The 23210-nt window shown below is 36.4% G+C and overlaps 1 protein-coding gene across 1 annotated transcript in view; it reads right to left on the bottom strand.

Annotated features, from left to right (window-relative positions):
- The window catches only part of RASGRF2 (Ras protein-specific guanine nucleotide-releasing factor 2), a 171505-nt gene that overhangs the window by 59035 nt on the left and 89260 nt on the right, over positions 1-23210 (bottom strand). Inside the window, exons 6-16 of the mRNA XM_009331784.1 lie at positions 21524-21777; positions 20318-20397; positions 19674-19867; positions 18025-18134; positions 15946-16064; positions 10746-10906; positions 9684-9750; positions 8699-8835; positions 4757-4839; positions 2419-2667; positions 1721-2109 (exon numbers count right to left, since the gene is read on the bottom strand). Coding sequence (XP_009330059.1) covers positions 1721-2109; positions 2419-2667; positions 4757-4839; positions 8699-8835; positions 9684-9750; positions 10746-10906; positions 15946-16064; positions 18025-18134; positions 19674-19867; positions 20318-20397; positions 21524-21777 — 1843 coding nt within the window. The remainder of the gene's footprint in view (positions 1-1720; positions 2110-2418; positions 2668-4756; positions 4840-8698; positions 8836-9683; positions 9751-10745; positions 10907-15945; positions 16065-18024; positions 18135-19673; positions 19868-20317; positions 20398-21523; positions 21778-23210) is intronic.

The raw sequence follows: 23210 nt of genomic DNA, 5'->3' as shown, positions 1-23210 counted from the left end.
GATCCCCAAAGGGACTGGAGACACTGCACAGACAGCAATTTAGCATTTATATGAGGTTCTTGCCATTTCCAAATGTTCCTCACGCTGCCCAGATGACACTTCCAGCTTTGATAGACTGGAATGCAAAATCTGAATACTTCTGCAACAATGCCTAGTGCCAACACTAGGCCAGAATAACCTGTTCTTCACTAGTTTACAGCGTACAGCAAAAAATGTTACACCTAAGACTGCAGTTACCCGTGTACAATTCATTTCAATGCATGGCCTATATCTTGGGACATGCTGTGTTATCACATTGATTTGAATGTGGTTACACTAATGCACAAGAAGAATTTGCCCAACTCTACATAGTAAATATTATATTTTATACATATAAGTAGTCTGTTATGCTATTAATTTAAAAACATCCAGCATACAGAAATATAATGATTACGTGTAACAGCCAACTAGCATTTTATGAAAGCATAAAGCATGGGCAAGCATAGACTCCTGTAATGCTAAGGTGGCTAACTTGCCTTTTAAAAAGATTTTTTGTTAAACAATAGAATACATTCTGTAAAAACAACCCCTCTGCATAATACAACATCAAATTTCTTACCAGGGCACTTATTTCAATTCATCAGTAAGGAGTAAACATAACGCTTCAATCATATTTTTCTTAATTTATGTTTAGTAATCTTTTTTTTCTTGTGTTATACCAATTTTCATTGTTACAGTACTTGCAAGTAAAATTGAGGTACGTTCTGCTCAGATTTACAGTTGAAATTCCTCAGACTGTAAGTCAGGCCATGTAAGACCATTTCTAAACATGAAGTTTAGGAAAAAAAGAGCATTTTTTTACTTCCTCATCTTCTGTTTAAGTAACAACAATACAAAAAATTACTATATACTTCTATTCTAATTCAGAAGACAATCCCTTCATCCCTAAAGAGCAATGAGAAGTAAGCACACACTTATGCATCCTATGAGATTAGAGCTACTTTCTTGCTTTGCCATCTGTAAATACAATGATCCCATTCTAGATGCCCACATTGAGGTTTCTATCAACTAACTTTAGCCCTCTGGAAGTAGTACCTATTCCAAGGTGCCTTACACAATCCACAGAGGAAAACAGGCATTTGCATAGGAGCAATTAATCTATTTTAGACATCTACCTTCTGGATGGATAACAACCAGGTGGTATGAATCTCACCAATGTACCAAGTGCATCACATAAATTATTTGTTTGGATTAGTGATGAAATCTTTCTCGAAAACTAGCCCTGTCATGTAAACGTGTTAAAGCTGTTAGGGCTTCACATCCCTATTTCTTTTTAACTGAATAATTTATTTCCTGTAGTAACGGTACAACTCAAAAATCTTTCACCTCAGGAAACACAACTGGCATCAAATATTTCCTTCTGCCTTTCTCCTTAACACTCTGCTGAAGTGAAAACAGACAAGGCCATTCTGCCATACTGCTATTCCTACAAAGAAGCAACAAAGCGGTGGAAACAGACAATACATTGCAGCCTCTACTAGAGAAGAGACAGAGAGCAGAGTATTTGATTTCATAACACAACTTAGGGTGATCAGGAGAAAAAAAAAAAGACATGAGAAACAACTTCTCAGCAGTAATCTGATAAAAGTCAGGCCTTCCTTAGAGACTTTATCAAAAGTAACATTCAGTTACTTCCTTATTTATCAAAAGTAACATTCAGTATTTTGTGGGTATATAATACCTCTTCGAATGCTTCTCCTCAGCTTGTTACAGAGGTCAACGCGAGGGTTCTCCAGATTGTCCTCTATGGAGCCAGGGCTTTGCTCAGGAGAGGAGGGCCCTTTGCTAAGGTCCAGCGGTACTTTGCTACCCGTTGGTGGCGGGGAGGTGGCCGGGCTGTAGGTCGAGGTAGGACTGCTTGCTGCAGATGAAGTAGAGAGGTCAAGGGCACCGATCCTTGAATTCAGTGGTGAGGTCAACGAGAGTTTTCGGGTTCTGACAGGTGAGGAGGTTCTGGAAAGTGACAACGGAGGAGGAGAAGAAAACTTGCGACAGAGATGTGGTGACTTCCCATCAGCCAGGTACTCTCCTCTGTTGTTTTGACTGGTGGCAAAGAATAACTCCAAGGACCTGAGAGAAATAAAGAAAAAAAATCAACTGATAATAACAAACGCCAAACAGATCTAAGTGGAAACACTTACAGACAAATTTCATGCAAATCAGCATGGCACTGCAAAATCTATGACACTTAGTCCTCAAAGGCTGGGCAGAAAGTTGAGACAGACTTATCTAAAAACTTACATCCTATTTACAAAGGAAGAACTTTCTTTTTAAATTACTCATAAAACAAACAAACATGGTAAAAAACAAGCAAACAAATGACGCCATGGTATTTCTGTAAAGAAATGCATGATAGAAGGAAAAAACCCTAGAGCTCACCTGACGGGAATGGAAGTGAAGGGCCGTCTGTATATGTCTGAAAGTTTTTCCAGTACAACAGCTGCAGTAGTAAATATGCGGTAAGTATGTAGGAATGTATTCAGGAAATCAATACTTAGAAATCGCAAGTCTGTAAGCCGCTCCAGAAGGCGCTCGACGCTTGCATAACGGATTTGGGGTACTTTGCAGGAATTCAGTGTTTTGCTGAAGCAGATATCGATGTCATCTCTATGAAGACGAGCATCGGATCTACACAAAAATTAAATTTAAAACATTTCACCAAAGAGGAAGAGTGATTATGGTACAGCAGTAATATCACTTTAGCTGTTCCTGTCAACATAGAATCAACAAATATACATGCATTCTTCTATTTCATCAACACAAGAAAACTCTTAATTTGTGGTGAAACCTGCTTCCATTCAGTTATATTTTATGTGATAACTAAGCCCATTTAAGTTCTATTTTTGGAAAATAATTAATTCACATTTCAAAATCTAAGAAATCATTAATGAAGCCTAAATTTCTGAAATGAAACAGGAGGCAAAGTTGTCCCCTCTTGTCTCTTTCAGGCTGTTGTGGCCTGTAGAGCTATAGTACAAGAAGCTCACCAGAGAATAATTGTGAACCAATTGCAATTTTTTCTTGCTTTATACAACATGAACTAATGGACTCGAGCAAGAGACAGCAAAATTAACCCCTTAGCTAAGCTTAAAGCTCACTTGTAAGCCCTCAGGCTCCAAGATTTTTATTTTTTTTTTTAAAAAGCAAATGGGAACAGCATGAAACATCTCAAATTTCAAAGCAGAAACCATTGAGGGGCTTTGTTGCAGTAAAAAAATTGGGACTAACATTTGTTTGCACTTCAAAACAAAAATTAATCACTTACATAACCCTACTCATGATGGTTTTTTCCAAATTCAGTTTTGCTTAATTTTATCTAGTTGAAGGCTTAGTCCCTAAAAAAATGGGATAGGATACTATGTAAAGCATCTTTCAATACTGCCTGACCTTTTCAGCGAAAATGATTGGATTTTCTTAGAATACAGCATCAAGATACTCCACACACTTCTACACTGCATTACATAAAAAAAACAAGAAAAAAATTCTTTCTTAAGCTGGGTCCTCAGAAAAGTGGCAATTTTTTTTTTATTTCATCCAAAGACATCTGACTCTAAAGGTCAGTGTGTGCTACAAATCAGATGAATAAAATCTCAGAAAGAGGACACCAAATTTGTGTCACTTGTTAAGATCCTGTATGTTTTTTAGAATTAAGATTTCTTTCTCTTGACATTGAGATTAAGACCCTGCTGTACTCTACAATTTGCAAAGAGATGAACATATTGTAAACATTCAGCAGGTAACAGAAGGATTTACATGCTGGAGAGTTCCTGGAATAAAACTGAAGACAATAAAATGCCTGCTTTTCAGGGATCAAAGGTATGTGCCCTAACAGTGTATTCACAGATGTTATCTCTTTTTCATTTCTAAAAATATACAAAGAGAGGAGAGGCAACAACCACAAAAGAGGCATTTGAGAAACCTTCATGTACAGAGTACATCCAAGAGAGAAATGGCCTAGTGACAGATAACAGTAAGAAAGGAAATACTTATATTTCTATCCCTATGTTCTATTCTTCAATATTTATATTGGATAATAGTAGGTTAAACTCATGTAAATACAGATATGCAGAGGATCCAAGAGGTAAAATTGTGTTAGAAATTTGGAATCATGTACTGAAAATTGCTGTCTACAAATAAAAATTACTTATTACAATAAATGACTGAAAGAATCCAAGGGTGAAGGAAGCAGGTTTATGAATAATGATGCTACCTTGATGTGATCAGTTAAAATTATGAGAGAAAATAATTTTTTCTCAGAAATAAGAGAAACAAAGAGAAGAAAAATTTTGGCTAATATAACAAAATACCTTAGAAAATGATACTTGTCTGCACTCACCTAAATTTTTAAGACATTTTAAAATATATTCTGTAAAATTATGAGTGGTATGACAGAGAAAAGCTAACAGAGAATAAAATTATTCATCCGAAGCACAAGTGAAGGCAGTTTCACAAATAATAGAAAAACCTGAGCTGTGATCCTATATAGTCCAATACTGTGAATTGAGAGTTTACCATTTTGAGTCATCCCTACCCTTTTAAGAAAAAGATCTGAAAAGATATGTTTTGGGATGTAGAATTAATTCCATTCAACAAAAATGGGGAAAAAAATAAATTAAAAAGTTGTCTTTTCCAAATACACATTTTCTTTTGTTAAAACTTTTCTTAAAAAAATCAACAAGCTATTTTGTTCATTGAGAAAAAAAAATGCTGCACTTACTTGATCATATGTGGCACTGTGACTTTTGAGTTTTCTTCAAACACTATGGTCATTAAACCATTGCACCTTATATTATCAATGCACTGTGAAAATAAACATTGAGAACTGTTAAAAGAACACAGGGTAAGGGGACTTACTTCCACACTTTTCTTATAGCTGTAAGCTTAAAGCATAGCTTTGTCAGAGTATGGACTGACTGGTAAAAGGTATTTTCATAAATGAAAAGCAGTGATGCAAGAATTACAGTGGACACGCTTCTCTAATCTTCTTCCTTTGATTTGCACATCTGCAAGTCCACGCATCTCTACCAGCACACTCGGTATTCAGCTCAGCATCTTTTTTTCCACATGATTAAGTATTTTTAGTTGGAAGTGAAATTTCCTTTGAAGTTCTTTTGAAACTGAACAAAATTAAGTATCTCTAGCATTTCCTGAGTGAGTGTTAAGCTTGAAAAATCAATACTGAAAGTTAGAATACTTTATACACGAACAGATACACAACACCTTAACCTTTACACTGTGCAAAAAGACTAAAGAGAAATATAAACAGTTTCTAGACACACACTTGTAAAAACAAATCCAAGTGGTGCTGTTATTGTGAAACATACCTATGAAGATGCTGTCCAAGGAGTTCCTTGCAAACTATTGCATAAATGTTCTGGGCTAGGTATTAGAAGCTGGAAAGACACTTCTGGGGCACGGCCGCAGCACGTATTGCTTTAGAAATTGCAGGCTATCCTGTGGCCAGTAGAATTTTACAAACTAGGGATGTATAAGCTGTTCTAGCCTCAAAGCAGCTCAGTGCTGGCGGCACACAGGGGTAGCTTGAAGCCATTTGTACACCATTACGTTCTGGTTTGTACTTTTATGTAGTTAAGATAACATAGCACTGCAAGCCTTGCTCTTGGAAGTCAGCAGAGAGTCTGCTAGTGGATCAGGCTCATATGGTCTGCAGCGAGTACCCCCTGCCTAACACTACAGGACTCGTCTTCTAGTTTTATCCATCAGGTATCATAGATAAATATATATATAAAAAAATATGTTACAGTATGTCTTTACATCAATAAAAAGGAGTTTCCAAAATTATCATACACATTTACATTGACTTTAAGAATAAAAATAGTCTGCTGGCTTTGGAACATCTCATAGAAAAATAATGATTGATGCTAGATTGGTCAAACAAGATATATCAGATGCCTCTTCAGGATTAAAATATATCTACATAGCTATACATTTAAAATATGATCTATGTAGCTACATGTGTTTTTAAATTCAGGTATTTAAGATTATTTGAAAAGTACAGTTGTAACAATTCACATTTTGATTTTATCAAATTGTTACCTAAAAGCACTGAGAAAAACACATCTAATAAAAATGCATAATTTCCCCCATGTGAATTTTAAATGTTGCAAAGAAGCCCTTAGCACCAATCATAAAACTGCCTGAGGTAATTCACCACTGTTATCCGTAGTCTGCATAGGCCTAGTATTTATCACCTCCCTGACAGATACTATCATTCTAGCTATGGAATGAGTGTAATGGGGATCTAGGGCCAAAGGACAACAAGCTCAAACTAGAAGAGAAGAGGCTTCTTCAGCATCAACAAAAAACATGCATTTTTCATAAGAAGTGTATGGTTTGTATGAAAGGAATATAAATTCATGAAGCCTCACTAGGAACGTATAGACAAATATTAATTCTACGTCATATGCATATGTAATTTACTAAGATGCAGAATTCTGGACACCAACACTAATGCTCTGAGTGAACAGCAACTACGTGTATACTTTTTTTACTTGCAAATATAAGAGAACACATATTTAGTAAAAAAATACTTTTTACATGCCCTTTTTGTTAGCATTGTTCCTATGCTCTCCTTGAGGGTTGTAGCCACGGTTAAAAAGAAAAAAATGCTTCTGAGCAAGCGATTCAGTAATTTTTTATGGCAAGGTTTCTGCTGGCAATGGGCTTAGTCAGAAACACAATTTGGTTTTCAAGAGACAAGTGTTCTCAAAATTGTTTAGAAGTTCTCATGCATTATCCAAATTTTCACCCCAAATTTTCTCTGTCCAGCAGAATACAGGTAGCGTGCCTCTGGCGTTACTTTCTTCTTTCTTGCTCTCCAGATTGAGCATAAGCACTAAGTCAACTGACTTGATTGCTACTTGTAAATAGTGATGCCAATTTGCGCCCCAAATGTCTGTGCAGTCTGCACAGCATTTTGCACCCCTTCTTACTCCTTTTTTCTTTTAAGCTCCTGCTTAAAGCATCTTAAGCTCAGCACCTCTGGCTTCCCTTCCTTTGTAAGGCTGGAGAAGCTTTTTCAGCCTCACAATGCTAATAGATCTCAGTTTTCTCAGATTTTCACTTATAACCTGCTGTTAATTGTTGGCCCCATATCTCTTCAGAATACCCCCGTCTTCAAAAGCTGGGACATCTCCCCTTCCTCAAAGAGTGATCAAGGGAGAAACCCTTCTTACTGTTTTCCCCTGACAGACTGGCCAACCCTTTGCTCTCTCAGCTGTAGGCAGCTAGTCGTGTTTACCTCTGCCTTGCTAAGACACTTCCAAGCTTTGTAGGCATGCAGCTCTCACGTCAGCTGTGGAGCTTTTCAGCTGTTTCCATAACACCACAGTAGCATGGGTTGGAGCTGGAGTAGTTTGGAGGAGAAGACCTGACCTTTGGAGGCAGACCTAAACTCTGATCTTTAGTCTACATGGACTGCAGATGACTTTCTCATTTAAATTCATCATTATGTAGGCTAAGAATGGACTTATTCCTGGATGTCCCATGTTCCAGGTCAGTTCTTAAATGGTCTTTCCTCCCCAGCAAATAATTCCAATACTTTTATGTGTCAATGGAACAACATAATTCACTGAAAATCCATTTTGTAAAAAATTCTCCAACGAGGTCTGTCTGTAAGATCTGTATGTACTCAGTTGCAGTGAGACCAAGGTTCCCAGCTCGTACCATATTTTCAGATTTCTATCTCCATATTTGTGTTCCTTTAAAAAAGTTAGTCCAGAAGAAAGTTAACTCAGAATACTTATTTTTAAGCAATTTCTACTCATTATGATGATAATCCATCTGGAGGTGTTGCCAGCATTGGTAGCATCTTTAGAAGTCCATCAAATTCCACACTGATACTTGTCTAATCAACTATTTCTCTTGAAATTAATAGAGGATAGGACTCAAATTCAGAACTATGAGAAATCTATATAGTTGTTGCATGCACTACATGTTGCCTGCATAAACAAAATAGCAATAGTCTAAATTCAGATCTAGTTAGTTGAAAGTTCAGATTTTTCATAGCTTCCTTCCCCAAATAGATTCTGATAAAAGTCTGTCTACTATGTTTTTTGCCAAAAGCACTAAAAAAAAAAATATTACCCGACATTAAAGTATTTTAAAACACCATTTTTCTTCAATCACAATAAAGACAGTTCCTGCAGTCTGTCAGAATGCTTAGTAATAATTTATAAAGTTTTTTTAGCATTCTTTTTGGTGGAAAACAGATTTTATTTAATTTTTCTCACTGCATGGGATATGATATTGATGTGGTATGGTATAATTTTCACTCTCAGGATTCTCAGGTGTTTTTTGATCTGTATTAAAGTTATGTAGTACTATCCTTCTTCTTAAATTAAAATACATACCTGGATGGGCTCTCCTTAGACATAAAAATGACTACCATTAGTATTATGCTTGTCAACTGACAATTTTGTATTTTATATCTCATCTCTCTCATTGAGAAACACATTTCACTGATGACTCAAATGCAAAGACAAAATTTTGAGGAAAACAGGTAACACTAAGGGTTTTTCATATACATCGCAGCAAATCAGCCCTCAAGAAATCAATATCCCTCTCTTGGATTATTTTTCAGAAATACAGAATAAATTAAGATCTCAATACAAACAAGAAAAAGAATGCATTAAGCTACCTGACTTATATCACTTGTCCATGCAGCTTTCTCCTGTCGTGATGGGGCTAAAAGGACAACAGTAAAAGGAGGAGCATCCGTAGGTTCAACTACAAGCTTGAAATCAAGATGTCCAAACACTTGTCCAGAACCTTTTGCTTTACAGCCAGAAGGGGGAAAAAAGTCAAAATGTGAGATTTCAGACAATAAAACAAAGAAAAGAACGGTTTAATTTAAAATGGAAGTTAATTTAAAACATCTCTCTGAAAAGAGCAAATCCAATTGGGGATCCAACACTGATTTTGTTTTTCACATACACCAACACAAAAAAAGTTACAAACACGCAACAGCGGGAGACACTATAAATTACTTTTAAAGACGCCAAATAAGGCTAAAGTCCTTCTAACACTTCTACACAGATATACTCTCAGCATACTAAAAGTATCGCTGAAGTTAATGAAACTACTTTCACAATTCAAGTGCAAAACTTGCCTAAAACTGCAGGATGGAAGCCAAAATGAGCAACAATAAAATCAGCTTGGGAATGTGTTTTGTTATTTCATTTGAACAAGCTTGCAGTCAAGATTTGTAGGGAGTCCAAGACAAAAACTTTCCACTAATTCTGCCAACTCGCTCAATCCCCATGTATTTAAGACACCTAATTATCTGCTTCTTCTTTTGAGGCATATTTTTTTCTTTCCAAGATCCTTGGGGTGAACTTGTATACAAAGTCAGCAAATACTTTGTCACATTCCTTCAGCCAGTCTACTTGAAAATCCTATGTGGGATGTCAACAGCAAGAACAAACATAACAAAACAAGCCCTTATCCAAGCCAGCATGCCCATTATTAAAACATCTATTCTACTGAATCAGTTTAACACTGTATTCCTCTGATTTCATGAAAGGGGAGAACATATCAATTTGCTCTTATGAAAAATAAACAAAGGGTACCAATTTTAAGAAACCAGAAACTGTAATTACTACAAACAGCTGAATGTAACTTACAATCATCATCACTTGCATCTGTCTCCTCGATCAGTGTGCACTCTATTAAAGACAGAACACCTCCTGTCTATGAAAACAAAGCACATTTTTCACAAATTTTGACATTTGTTCTCATTTGTTGTTATAGTTATTTTTAATCTTTGATACACCTTACTCTAAGATTTTACATTACTCAGAGGTCTTAGGAAGATACATCAATTTCATGATGCACATTTTTCCTCAAGAACTTAAACCAAATAATTAAATATAACATTTTTCTTAATTCAACAAATCAATAATATACTCAAATGTACAAAATTTCTTTCATTTTTACCACACTATAATCTCACATACAGACTTGTTCACAAGTTTCAAAAAAGGTAACTAGAATTTCATCTTCTCCTGAATTTAAAACAAATACATACAAGATTTTTTTAAAGGTTCAGTTATACTCTATTTACTTTGCAAAATACTTGAACTATTTAAGGGATGCAAAGTGAGAAAGCATATGAAAGTCTTAATAACGCTTCAGAAATGTCTTCGTTAAATTAAAATTCTATTCAATATAACCCACTCTGTAAACTACCAATCTCTCTTTCTTCACCTGTCTACACTATGAAAGCCTGATTCTCAACAAATATAAGTAGAGTGTTCTTAGAAGAGCTTTCAGTTCAAGAGAATGTGCTGTTCAGGAAAGCGGAATTGACTTTTAAAATTAATTTTATTAGAGCTCTGGAAATTATTTGGTACTTCCACAGGGTTGTACTGGCTGATTTATACACTGAAAACTGACTTACATTCAGTACTAGCTTATACAAATAGACATGTTGATGTCTTATTTCTAACCCCCAGCTTATCAGAATTACAGGGTTCTAGAAAAAAAGATGTAGGCAGGAAGAACTTTGGCTGAATTCTATTATTTGCAATGAGAAGACAGAGCAGTCAATCACTGTGCATCACCTTACTTCTCTTTATAACTACACATTAAAATCTCAGGTTAAAGCCATAGAATAATAAAATACTACAATTTCACTGAAGTTGTGTTTTCATTTTGTAAATTGAGTCATAATGTAAAGTCTGTACCTTGAGCAGATGCAGTTTTCCTCCTGAACTTCTCGTACAAATTAAAAAATGTTTTGTAAATAAGAAGCACTGCCTTTCTCCTTCTTTCTTCAAAGATAATGATCCCAGACGAACTTTACTAAGTTTTCCCCTTTCAACTGAAGGGACTTGAATAAGGGAACCTGATAATAAAGATGAAAAATTTACTGTGCTATAGTAATATTAAGTAGGCAGTGTTTAAAGTGCTAATGCATTGAATATTATGATACTAATTAATGCAACTTTTCCCCTAGTAGGTATCAATATACATCAGCATCTGTTTTAAGCACAAGTAGATCACCTTTTTTTGCACAAGTTCACTTTGGTTTTTACGATAGACTCAAATAAGTACAGTCTAGACTAATACTCATGTACATGGCAGGATTAGATCTTGGGCAAATTCTTATGCAATTGAAACACACTAATAGTACATTGATCAGAAAATGAAGGTGAGCAGCAAACTGCACTTTTGACAGCTGCTAGACTTGCAAAAGATGTATTACTTACAAGCCAAAGAGACAGACGATGAAAAGAACAGGTTTTGAAGGAAAAGAGTTTGTGTATGTGTGCCTGTGTACAACAGAGATGGAAATGAAGCACATTTCTTCTTCTTATCTTATACTGCATAATTTTCAGTGCTCCACAGCTCATCTAAAATGTGTTACCAGTAAAACACTTCTGAACTAAATTGAACCCGGGTACATAAGTCTGAATTTGTGTTCTGCAGAACTCCAGACTGGGGACAGCTTTGCTCCTCTGCTGTTTCATACCTCAAAACCAGCCTCTGACCAACTTTTCCAGATTGATATCACCATGTGTATCACTTATGATTTTGGATATGGAGTCAAATTTGGTGGTGAAGTGTAATTGCTCTGTATATTGAAGGGAAAGATTTTATGATACAACTTGCTGTTACCAGACAGGACAGCCAGGAGACCTCCTGATCTCATTCCCACACATCTATCCTTACTATCACCCTTACACTTGCTCTCATCTTATTCCAACATCAGCTAGTTAATAGAGCTAAACCAGCAGAAAACTAATGCTACAACGAAGCAGCTGACTTAGCTCCCTGATATGCCTCACTGCAAGGTTAAAAAAAGCACCTGTGGTGATGCAAAGAAGTAACAGCAGCAGAACAAGTGTGAGGGAATGGATATTGGCCTGCTTCTTTCAGAGGCAACAAGATATTGGACTAGCATAGCTATATCAAAGCTCAAACTAGCGGCAGCATCTTGACACAATGCAAGCCTGAAAGAATTATCCATGAAATATTAGATTAGTAATTCTTACTGTACACTGTCAAAAAAATTCTCTTGTTCAAAGTTCACATACACAATCTTAAACTAACAAACAGAGAAATTAAGGTAACTGAGAAAGCTATTGTTTATCTACATTCTTCTACACTTAGCTCCCTCTATACATTGAATTAGTCTTGTTATTAACATATTTGAAACTTATACTGTCTGGCATAGCAAAATATACACCAGTAAATTTACAACAGTGTAGCGTTCTTTGACAGCCAATTCACATTTAAACTAAATGTGTACAACGTGATTTGTGTCACTGCAACGAAACAGTGGGGTAAAGTTCTACCCTAGAAATTTGCAAAGGTCTGGAACATTTTTAGGTTCGCTTAAATTCTGACCAAAACCCACAAATACTTGTTAGTTGTTCTACATTTCCCCTGGACAAAACAGTCTACCTGCCTCAACTGTGAAAGACAGGAAGGAGATCATTCCCTTGTGTTGGAACTGTGACTTTTCTGTTACACTGATTGCCCCCCAGCTCCCATTGCAAGGCCAAGGAGTGTGCACAAAACAATTCCCGAGCAACTTCCCATCACAAAATTGTCATTTTTCTCCTGAAATTCTCTCTACACATGTGGGTTAACAATATTCTACCTGTACATTTTGTTTCTGCTTTGCTCCTTAGAATAATAGTATCTATAAATATGATACAGATATAGCTTTGGAACTCACCTTTTTTTATTATTATTTTCATTAGAATGCTTTCAGGAATACCATATTATGCTCTGCTAAAATGGGCTGGTGTTCTTGTATGGAGATGAAATGTTATTACTTAATAACGTAAATCAAAAGAAACTATATTTTTTAAATGCAGAGAAGAGACACTGCATTATCTCTCTTTGATACTCAGTATTTACAGAGAAAAACACATCTCCTATAGGTGCTGCATGGCTGACATCAAGCAAGGACCTCATGCATTCCCATCAAGCTTTTGTGATTAATGAAACTGGGTACTTGTCCACCATGCATTCTACTACAGATTTCCTCTTAAGGAAAAAAATGGTCATGATTGGCCAAGGTACAGTTGCAATGAGCAAGTGAGGCTAATTTTAGAACATTCATTAATAGTATAGTTTGGACGATCAGTGTAATCTCAGGAATTTTTATCCAGCTGCAGACCTAGGCACTTTCAGTACTTCAATACTGCCAGAATAGTCACTCTGTTAGCCTTTGTTCAATCCAAGAAACACAAAAATTTGTATTTAAAAAAAGAATATTTTTTAGCCTACATGTAACTACCTGATTTACAAATTCAGTTTAGCTTTCTCTATTCTGGAGGCCTTTTAATTTTACTGTAAGGATGGTCAAACACTGGAACAGGTTGCTCACTCAGAGGGGCTGTGGAGTCTCCATCCTTGGAAACAACCAAAACCCAGCTGGACATGGTACGGAGCAACCTACTCCAGTTGATGCTGCTTTAAGCAGGTGAGATTGGACTGGATAATTTCCAGAAGTCCCTTCCAACCTCAACTAACTATTCCATGATTTTGTCATTGTGATATATTCATCAGTAGAGGTAAATTCATAGCAGCTGATGGCAGGAACATCAGACAGAGTGTTTAGAGGCATCTAAAGGGCCTCCAGATGCCTGGTTGTCTGGGTGTCAGACAATGTTTGGTTGCAGATTGCGACTCCCTGTTTCCTTTAGACTCTTAAAGAAAATGTTCCTTCATTGTCTGCCGTGACTTACGGTGTGCCTGACAATAAAGTCTGTCTCTTATCAAAGTAAGAGACAGAGAAAAGGAGACCCCAAGAAACCTGAAGGGGAATCCACAATCTACATTGCAAAGCACTGCCAGAGAGAGTTCCTATGATCTAAACTTGTACAGCTCAACAGAAACAATCTCTTCTTAGAAAAGTAAAGTATATAACATACGGCAAAGTTGTAATTAACCTTCACAGAAAAAGCCTGAACAAAGTTAAAAGCACCTCTCTCCTTTTTTAAGCTGAAAAGAGGTTTCCTGTACCTGTCTACACTGATCCACACAAATAGGAGCCTAACTGAAATTAGAGGAGATGGACATCACTGTCAAAGTGACCCTACTGTCAGATGCGAAAGGAAAATGGGCTCAGTGCTACTTCATTAGATCTATTCAGATTTCTGCACTTACACAAAATCACATGCAGTGGACATTCCAAAAGATACCACTGTGATACAGCCTTCTGTAACATACAGTCTTGTCCACTGTCCTTTGACTGTATGCCCAGAAATAAATCTGAATGTAATGTACTTAAACTATGGGTTTGACCTGGGTCCAACACTCCAACAGTAAACTTTTTCAGACTGATTCCCACAGAAAAAATAATACTGGTACACAGACAAAATAATACCAGCCAATCTAAAGGGGAAAAAACCCAATAAATATATAAATACAAAATGTAATCATATTGAAAAAAAAATCTAAAATGTAATTAAAGTGTACTGTACAAATCAATCTAGGAGAATCACAGCCTGATAATTTTTTGGCTGTGGATGCAACACAACAGCTTTATATTTTTCTCAAAGCCATATTCATAACTCTTTAAATACCTCAGTTATAACAAATGCACATACTCAATGAAGAATCAAGTAATTTAATAGTGACTGTTGTACAAACAATCTTGGAAGTTATTATGGAAAGTTTCATAGTTAGTTTGGCCACATGACTGCAGAAACACCACAGAATGGATTTCAAAATGTATACAAAGCCTATTAAATTACCAGCTGTGTATATGGCTCTATTTAAACACCAAATATTCTGCCAAGGCTATTTAGAAAAGGTCACATGAAGGTATGCACCTAAATTACATTCCTAACCTTTCCTAAATACATTTAACGCTTTTCAGACATAAAGAAGCTTGTACCTAGTAAAAACGCTACACTACAGATCTGTAGTTACTATATACAAACCCACTAACTTGTTGCAAAAGATCCAGCAGTAAATTATTATATAAATGGGAGAAAAATAAGCTTCAGTTATGAAGTTTTCACGTTTGCTGGTTTAACACTAAAGTAAACCCCAACAAATAAGAACTGCAACCAGTTTGCAGTTCCTGGTAAAAAGTGACACCTATTTTAAACGGAAAAGTTATTTTATCATTATTTTGTGGAACTTAACAACAAATTCCACCTCTGCTACACCTAAGCTTCAATAGAAGGAGTTTCCAAAACCACCAAGAATAGACAGAAAAGAATACAGTATGGCTCTTCCTCTCTTGTTTTGCTATTACATTAGAAGTAGTCCTACATTCCTGGCAGAACAGGATGCCTTTTCTTCATAACTTCTTCTTGTAGAAGTGCTTTTTATATCTATCCTGAACTTCTACTAAAGCCCAAAAATGCATCTCTCAAGAGGCAAAGTGAGTATGTTCAGGTATTATATCTATGCTTGCATTATCAATTTGAGATGTTTCCAAAGCACCAAGAAATATAGGAACAACTGATAGCTGTTTTCTTTACTAGCAATCACTTTACCACTGACAAAGCTTCAAGCTCCTCCTGTGCTTTTGCCCAAATGTTGGTATCACCTGGGACTGCCACATTAACTGGGCAGGCAGCCCCAATCTCTGTGGAGCTGTAGGTAATTTCCATCCCTTTGAAGATCACAGTCCAGGCAGTATGTACATTACTGTCCCATGGGTGTTTTACCATTCATGTGCTGCTGTTTTTCATGGTTCCTGAAGAAAGCAGCATGGAAGTGGCGTTCAACTACAGCCCAAAATTAGTTGTCATCAGAGCATTTTGTGACTTACCCTCCACGGACCATGAGTAGTCTTAGGATGTTAGCTGTGCCCAGTGCAGTGACCTGCCCAATGATGGCAACATGAACCCTGCTGCTTTTCATGCAATTTTTTCATGATTATATAGATAGCTTTAAAGAAGAATGTCTTACCTTGGCGTATAAAAGTTTGGCTGGTATCCAGTAATATATCACAGCCTTCTACTATTGTTCTTTCTATGGCTAGATTCTTCCGGATGTTTTCTGTGTCACTCACTTCATCATGCATCACCCTGTTAGACACAATACAAAGCGCACTTTAAATTCCCTGAAATCTATCTTGCACCTGTTGTGTCCATTTTCACTTGCACTTATACAGTGTAGACACAGAAGGTAGCTGATGTCCTTTGCCACCTGCTAGAAAACAGATGTACACATGCAGTACATGATCACTCTAGAGCAAGTCTCTTGCCTTTTTTCCTTCCCTTTCAAATAATTCTTGCAATCATTTCATTTTTTCAGCAGTGGAACCAATTTTGCCAGACTTGTTTTTAGACTATTCCTAAACACATCTGACAGATGGCATCAAGCTAAAAACCCTTCACAGCTGAGAGAATAGTACTTCTTGATCCTTAATAGACTAGGCTGCCACAAACATGGAAACGTTTCCTAGCATTTTGTATTGGTTATTACACACTGTAGAGTCCCTGCCCTCAACTTTAGGTTCCCACTCTGTTCTGCTTCAGTTTACACCTGAATGTACCATTCACTTCCCCCTTGCTTCCTATAACAACCAGAGCCTTCATGGCTCACCACTTACTTTCTTCCACTTTTTTTCACAGGTGTCCTCCTCTTACACAGAGAAATACAGATTTTTTCAAGGCTGAACCCAACCCAGAAGTTTATATTGGTCTTGTGATGTATAATATTTTCAACTGGGACCGGACTGCACTATCTGAAAGCTCCTCCTCCCTCAGAACTACATTAAAGGGATAGAAATAAGTCACAAAGTTTTGTATTTATGGTCTATACTGCCTGCCTTATGAGCAGAGGAGGATCAATCAGTCTCAGCCTCCAATTCTGAATGTTCAGTGACGAATTAGTTGGATCAGCAATGAACTCTGACTTATGAGATGAAGCCAAGTCAAAGCTGATTGATCTGCTTGTGCACATGACCCTGGCCAGAGAAATTCTCTGCTTTGCTTGAGCGGAAAGGAGACATTACTTCTTTCCGCTTCAGATGGCCTCAGAACAGGGCAGAACTTGCTGAACACTGCAGGAGTCAAACACAGGCATTTCTGTAACAGATATTGCCTGCCCAGCTCTTCAAGAAGTTAGAGCTTGAAGAGGCACAACATGACCTGATTCAGAAAGCTGCCTCTGTTGAAGATACAGCAGAAGAAAAAAGCTCCAAATTAATGGGTAGTTTGCACAAGGTAGCAACTTTGTCTTAACAGAATAAGAAAACCAAGCAGTCAAGAGCATGCAACTAACAAAAGCTATAAAGCGATCCCTCTTTTACAACTAAATATTCTCCAAGTACATCTTTGGTGAGTACTCCAGATAGATCCTCAAGATTTATATCCTGGAGTTCACGCAGCATTTCTTTGTTCACAGCAGAAAACTGTGTTTCCCAGAGATAACAGCCAAATTTCTTACTGGGCTGACAGAGGGGAACATCTGAGAATGGTCTGGGAGTTCAGGGAAGAGCTTAATTTTGCAGGTTTCTACAGGGAGCACCAGTTCTCAAGATATATCTTTAGTTCCTGTTTATCTGGCATTATTTGAAGCATATGTGAAAATCAGTTATTTCATTAACGCACGTAAACTATAACACAGATTGAGAACTCAGTATTTTTCAGGACCCTGATTGATTCCTGTTGTTACAGTGTATTGGAAATGCTCTTTATCTTTAAACTGTGAAAAAAAATATGTATTTCTCTATGTAAAGAAGATTGCTTTGCTCATAACCCAGGAGCAGGTGGTTCCTATAGCAACTCCTATTCTCCCCTACCCAAAATACAAGGAGACACTTGTAGATTTATGTTAGCCCCCAAAAAAATAGAAGAGTCAAAATATTAGATTGGGGTATTTTTGGTTTTTTTCATGATCTTCATTTTGTTTTGGTTTTGATCCTTTTCTTTAAAAGAATTTTTTAAAAAAGAACAAAACCAAACTAAAATAAAGAAAATAGATTTTTCATTTCAAAACCTTTGATTCAAGATTATCAAACAAAAGGCAGAAAAATCTTACCTTGAAAGTTCTTCTAGTTTAGATTTAGCAAATTCAAGGCTTTTTCGCTCAACATGTTCATGTGGTGTGTGAGCCAGAAGTTCATGGAGTGTTATAATATATCTAGGAATCTTAAAACAAATTAGGTATAAAAACAGTAAATCCTTAAAGGAATAATTCCAAGACAACTTTTTATTAAATATTAGCCATTACCTTGGTCAGAAAAGTTTTGCAAACATAGTCTTTTTGAAATGAATATCCACAGCTAAATTATTATACATACATTCTAAATATAACTACTGCCAAAAATACTGAATGTTTGGGTTATAGAGACTGCGTATGCATATGTATGTTTTCAGTCTGAGGAAGCACAAGATCCATTTATTACATTTTAAGGAAAAGATCAGATCAGAGGCAGCCACAAATACGACATTAAATTTCATTGTTTCATGCTGCTATCCAAGTGCCAATAGAGAAAACTTTCAAAACTCCCTTGGAGATCCATACATACGTTCCCCCAATTTTAATAGGATATGTGCATCTAAATTTCTTGTGACTTTGAAAATGCCAGCTGACCTGTTTGCATTTAGACAAAATTCACATTGCACTAATGAACATTGAAGAATACGCAGTATTTGACTACTAAAGGCCACAGGGTAGCACAAGGATCCTGATCCATTTATTATTACTTAAAGCAGTTTCAGGGCTTTTAACCAGAACCAAGTGATACTGCAGTATAACTTGTCTTTACAGAATAAAAGTTATTTAGGAGGATACATGACTTAGTATGCTGAAGTGAAATGTCATCAGCGATGACATCCTCCACCACATATGAATAAGACCCTCCCTCTCCCTTCTAAGATCCCATGACCTTGTTTCTGCTCAACGAAAAAATCCCAACACTTTACAATATACAAGCTCAAAGCTAAAAAACTGTGTTGTTACAGGTGCTAACCGCCCTTTAGGCTAATATGAATAACTAGCACTAACGCAAGTGTCACTGACACCCCTTTTTTTTTTTTTCACTCTACTTGGTTTGCCAGTAACTGAACAAACTGAGGGGGTTGACTACTCTCTTGATGAGTAAAATGTTAGGTTAAATGTAAAAGACACAAAATCATCAGACCAGTGTTTCACAGAACTCTTAAAATAGCCACAAATAATTAATTCAGGCAGTTCAAGACAAAATACCGGAAGGATAAATAAAGTTTTCAAAACTTCTGCTATGTATTTTTCATTTTCTAAACATCAAGACGCTGGAAAACAAAGTGGAAGGAAAGTTTCAAAATGTATTCCTAGTAAAATGCCTGTGGCTGCTCTAACTTGCTATACCAGGTATATTATCCCTGTCTGGACTGCTTCATAATCCTGCAGCAGGCAGAAGTGGAGTAATTGTTTCTCAGCTTTTTTTCTTTTGGCACTAGTTCTCATCCCACATTCCCGTTCAACATACATAAGATTCTGAATAGAGATGAATCAGTATAATTGGAGCAAAGATTTCTACAGGCAGAGTTTCAGTATAATAATGAAATAAATTAAAACTAAATTAATTTGCATAAGAGTATTTTTAGTTAAGCAAGAAGAATCTTCAATCAATCGCAATGTCAGTAACACAAAATGAATCAACCAATCATTAAAAACAATAGTCACAAAAAATATACAGAGACTACCTGAAACATGGGGTAAGTAAGGAAAGTCTCCAGCATTCGCCCCTCACATGCTGGGTTGGCTTCATATTGCTTCAAAAGTTTGTCAAAATCTCTGTTTTGCTTACAGTTTGCCAGTACTTGTAGACTATATTGATGATTCCGAACAAATTCTTGATATATGTTCAGCATTGGCAGCAGAATGTCAAATAAGTCAGCTAGAAAAAGTCAAAAAATGCTTTTTTTTTTCCAGCTACCCATCTCTTGAAATATATTTTTAAAGAAACTACTATGTTTTATGGAAGTGAATTACTATAACCAGTTCTGTTTCCAATATACTGAGATGTTAGAAACATTAAACTCAGCTCTTTCACCTGCCAAAACATGGTTGTTCTGATTAGCTAATAATTAGACAATATCACTGAAAATTCAGGGGCCCATGTCTAATCAATGCTTAGGGCAGAGGCATTCTCATATACAGACTGGAAGACAGTCATTACTGCCCATGTGGGACTCCCACTACATCAGATCTTGTGGTGTTAGTTCTGGGAATGCGTTCTGTTAAAAAAGGACTTAAAAAAGTCCTGTCTTAAAAAGAAAAAAGACCTTACTGTAATTTCAAAAATAAATATGAAAATTGTACCCCTAGAGAAAATATAGTAACTTACCTAGGATTAAGGTAGGCCAATTAGCTATTCTTGCTTTTAAGCCTTGGTGAAATATCTCATGAAGAAACATGATTGTTTCACTGAAAAACAAGTATTTAAAGAAACAAAAAGACAATTCAGGTTTTATTTTCTGATTAATAATTCACAGAGAAACATCTCTTCCTGCTTAGTAGTATGTTTTGCACTTTGCTAGATAAAACAGAACATAGTTATTATTATGGAAGTGCTTCCTTTTATTGCATTGTTTAAAATTTTTAGTGTAGTATGTCTAAAAAATATATAGTATTTGGTGTAGAAAGCATATTCTAACTGTTCAGTTCTTTTAAATAAAAGAATCTATTAAATAACATGTTCCACACAGTTTAATGAATAGGCTTTCCAAGAATATCCTTGACAACGCATTCAGTAGTTTGAGAGGACCAGTAAGATGCAGAAACCTCAAGCCAGTTGTAGTCATCTACTTTCTTGCTTGAGGCTGCTTAAGATTTAAAGCTTACAACTTTTCTGTAACATGAACTTTAATATTGTTTTTTAGCTTGTGAGGTCAACAGAAGTAGGGGACATCCCAGTTGTAAGTAAAGAGTGCAGTGATCATGAATGAGCTATGACAGAGAAACCTGTCTCATAACTAAAGGAACATGTTCTATTTCTTAGAAGTCTGGGGCAGACTTGGATGCAATCCCAATCCTGTATCAAATGTCAGATGTCTGCTGGCGTATTTGTACATACTCATTACAACAGTACTTGGATGCTTAATGAAAAGAACAATTCATTTTTGTAGGATATGAAGACAAGTGAAAGGGAAGGAGGCTCCTTAGGCAGGACAACAGAAGTTAGAAGATTTGACGTACTCATCCTCAGGATCTTATCTGGATCATATGAGGCCACTAAGTCCAATTTTGCTCTCTTAAGAGAAAAAGAAACAGGAAAGGTGACAGAAAATTATGAGAACTGCCCCAAGAGGCACGATTTGTCCTTTTCTTCCTTTAGCAGAGGAAGAAATAGAATGTAAGGAGGCAAAGCGGTCTAGCTGGTTTCAAACACCATCACCAACAGCACCTTGACTTTTACCCCTGGAAACATGGTTTACCTCAGTGACATTACTTACATCAGAGGAAAAAACAAGTGCCAGACCTCTGTAAACTGAAGCAGAATGGGGAGAAGCGGTCAGAGAAACCCCTAAAAAGCAAACAAAAACCCCCATACCTGTTGAGGAAAATGCTACTAACATCATCGTGACTGATAGGTGGCTTCTTTGAACTTGCAGCCATTCTTAAGGGCCGCAGAAAACAGTTCACAAGAACATAAAGTTGATGCACGTATTCAGATTCAGCCTCCACCATGTTAAAAACTATCTGATTCCTTTTTCTCATACTTTCTGCATGGGGAGAACAAATATAATCTTGGACAATAGTTTTCCATTTTCTTCTACATAACCAGCCCCGCATAAAGCTCTGGACCTAAAAATAGACCAAGCAGAAAAGAAGAATGAGAAAAAACATTACATGACTTATCATAACCTCTTCATTGTAGAAATAACCCTTTAAATGAAATGCCTCTGTTTAAAAGAAAAAAAAGAAGTCTGTTGCCCTTATTGATCTAATTGTTCCCGAATTATATTTTTTTAGATTTCTGTTTGTTAATGAAATTTCCACAATCCCTTGGTCATATTTGTTGCCAGGAAACAGACTGAAAAGGTATCACATACATATCAAGGCACCTTTTACTACAAGCTCAAATGTTGTACCTTTGTATACACTCTTCCTATCAACACAACTGTGCTATCCATTGTGCAGGTTTTTTAACTCCTTTTACCTCCCCTTACACATTTCTCTTATACCCCCAAAAGTATTGCACAGTGCTTCCAGGTAACACATTTCAAGACAGACTCGATATCATTATTGATGTAATTCTAAAATAGTTGTTAAACTCAGTTTGCTTTCTGTTTTGAATAGCTACCACTTAGCATGTGTATTTAAAGCTAGGTATCAATATACTGCTTAGTATCAGGCACCTGGGCCAGCAATACTACTATCCAGAAAAGGCAGACTTTTGGCATTTTTAAAAAGTATCTCTATGTCATGGAAAAATCTACTTAAGCGTAATATCTGTTGAAGTCACAAGTGGATTAAAGATTACAGAAAAGGTCTATATCTGGTCACAGAAAATTTCAGTATGTCTTTGCCCTGATCTTGATGTGAAGATCATTCATCTTGAAAGAGAAACGCAAAAATCTTACTGGTAGCAGTTTACTCTGAATAAACAACTTCAAAAAAAGGGCCCAATTGTCAAAACAATCAAGATGTAGAATGCAGTGAATTATATACAGAATCAGAGCTCTCCTTCTACTAAAAGAGACATTTCCAGTTTCTATTACAATGTTTAATCTACACAAAAAGGAAAATTCACACAAGGGTACCAGCTCAGTGCCGATCCTGACTCAGACTGTGTGACCCAGAAAAAGTCAGAAACTAAGTCCACATACCGTAAAGGATATTATGCAATTTAAGAGACTGAACACTGTGAGAATAAGGGTGACACATACAGGACCACATCTTCAAGCATGAATTCCATTCATGCTCGTGCATTAGGATTTGTGGGAGTCAGCAATGGGCACAGTTCTGGAGGCTGGTTATATCCAGCCTTAAGCAATATTACGAAAAGCTGCACATGTAAATGCCATACAGATGGGGACACTTCTGTCCCTGTTATTAAAAACATTGGCCATAGTATCCTGGAACAATGACCATCATGCAGACCGGCTGACAACCTAAACCAAGACTGCTCTCTGCATTTTCGATATTTGTATTCCAGCTCCAGTGACAGAATATAAGTCATTCTCTTATATCTTTATAAGCATTTTTATAAGAAAGGAGTATAAAGTCACTATACA

Source organism: Pygoscelis adeliae, unplaced genomic scaffold, assembly GCF_000699105.1.
Source record: "Pygoscelis adeliae isolate BGI_AS28 unplaced genomic scaffold, ASM69910v1 Scaffold19, whole genome shotgun sequence".
NCBI classification, from domain to species: domain Eukaryota; kingdom Metazoa; phylum Chordata; class Aves; order Sphenisciformes; family Spheniscidae; genus Pygoscelis; species Pygoscelis adeliae.
This window is presented reverse-complemented; position numbering and strand designations above follow the sequence as displayed.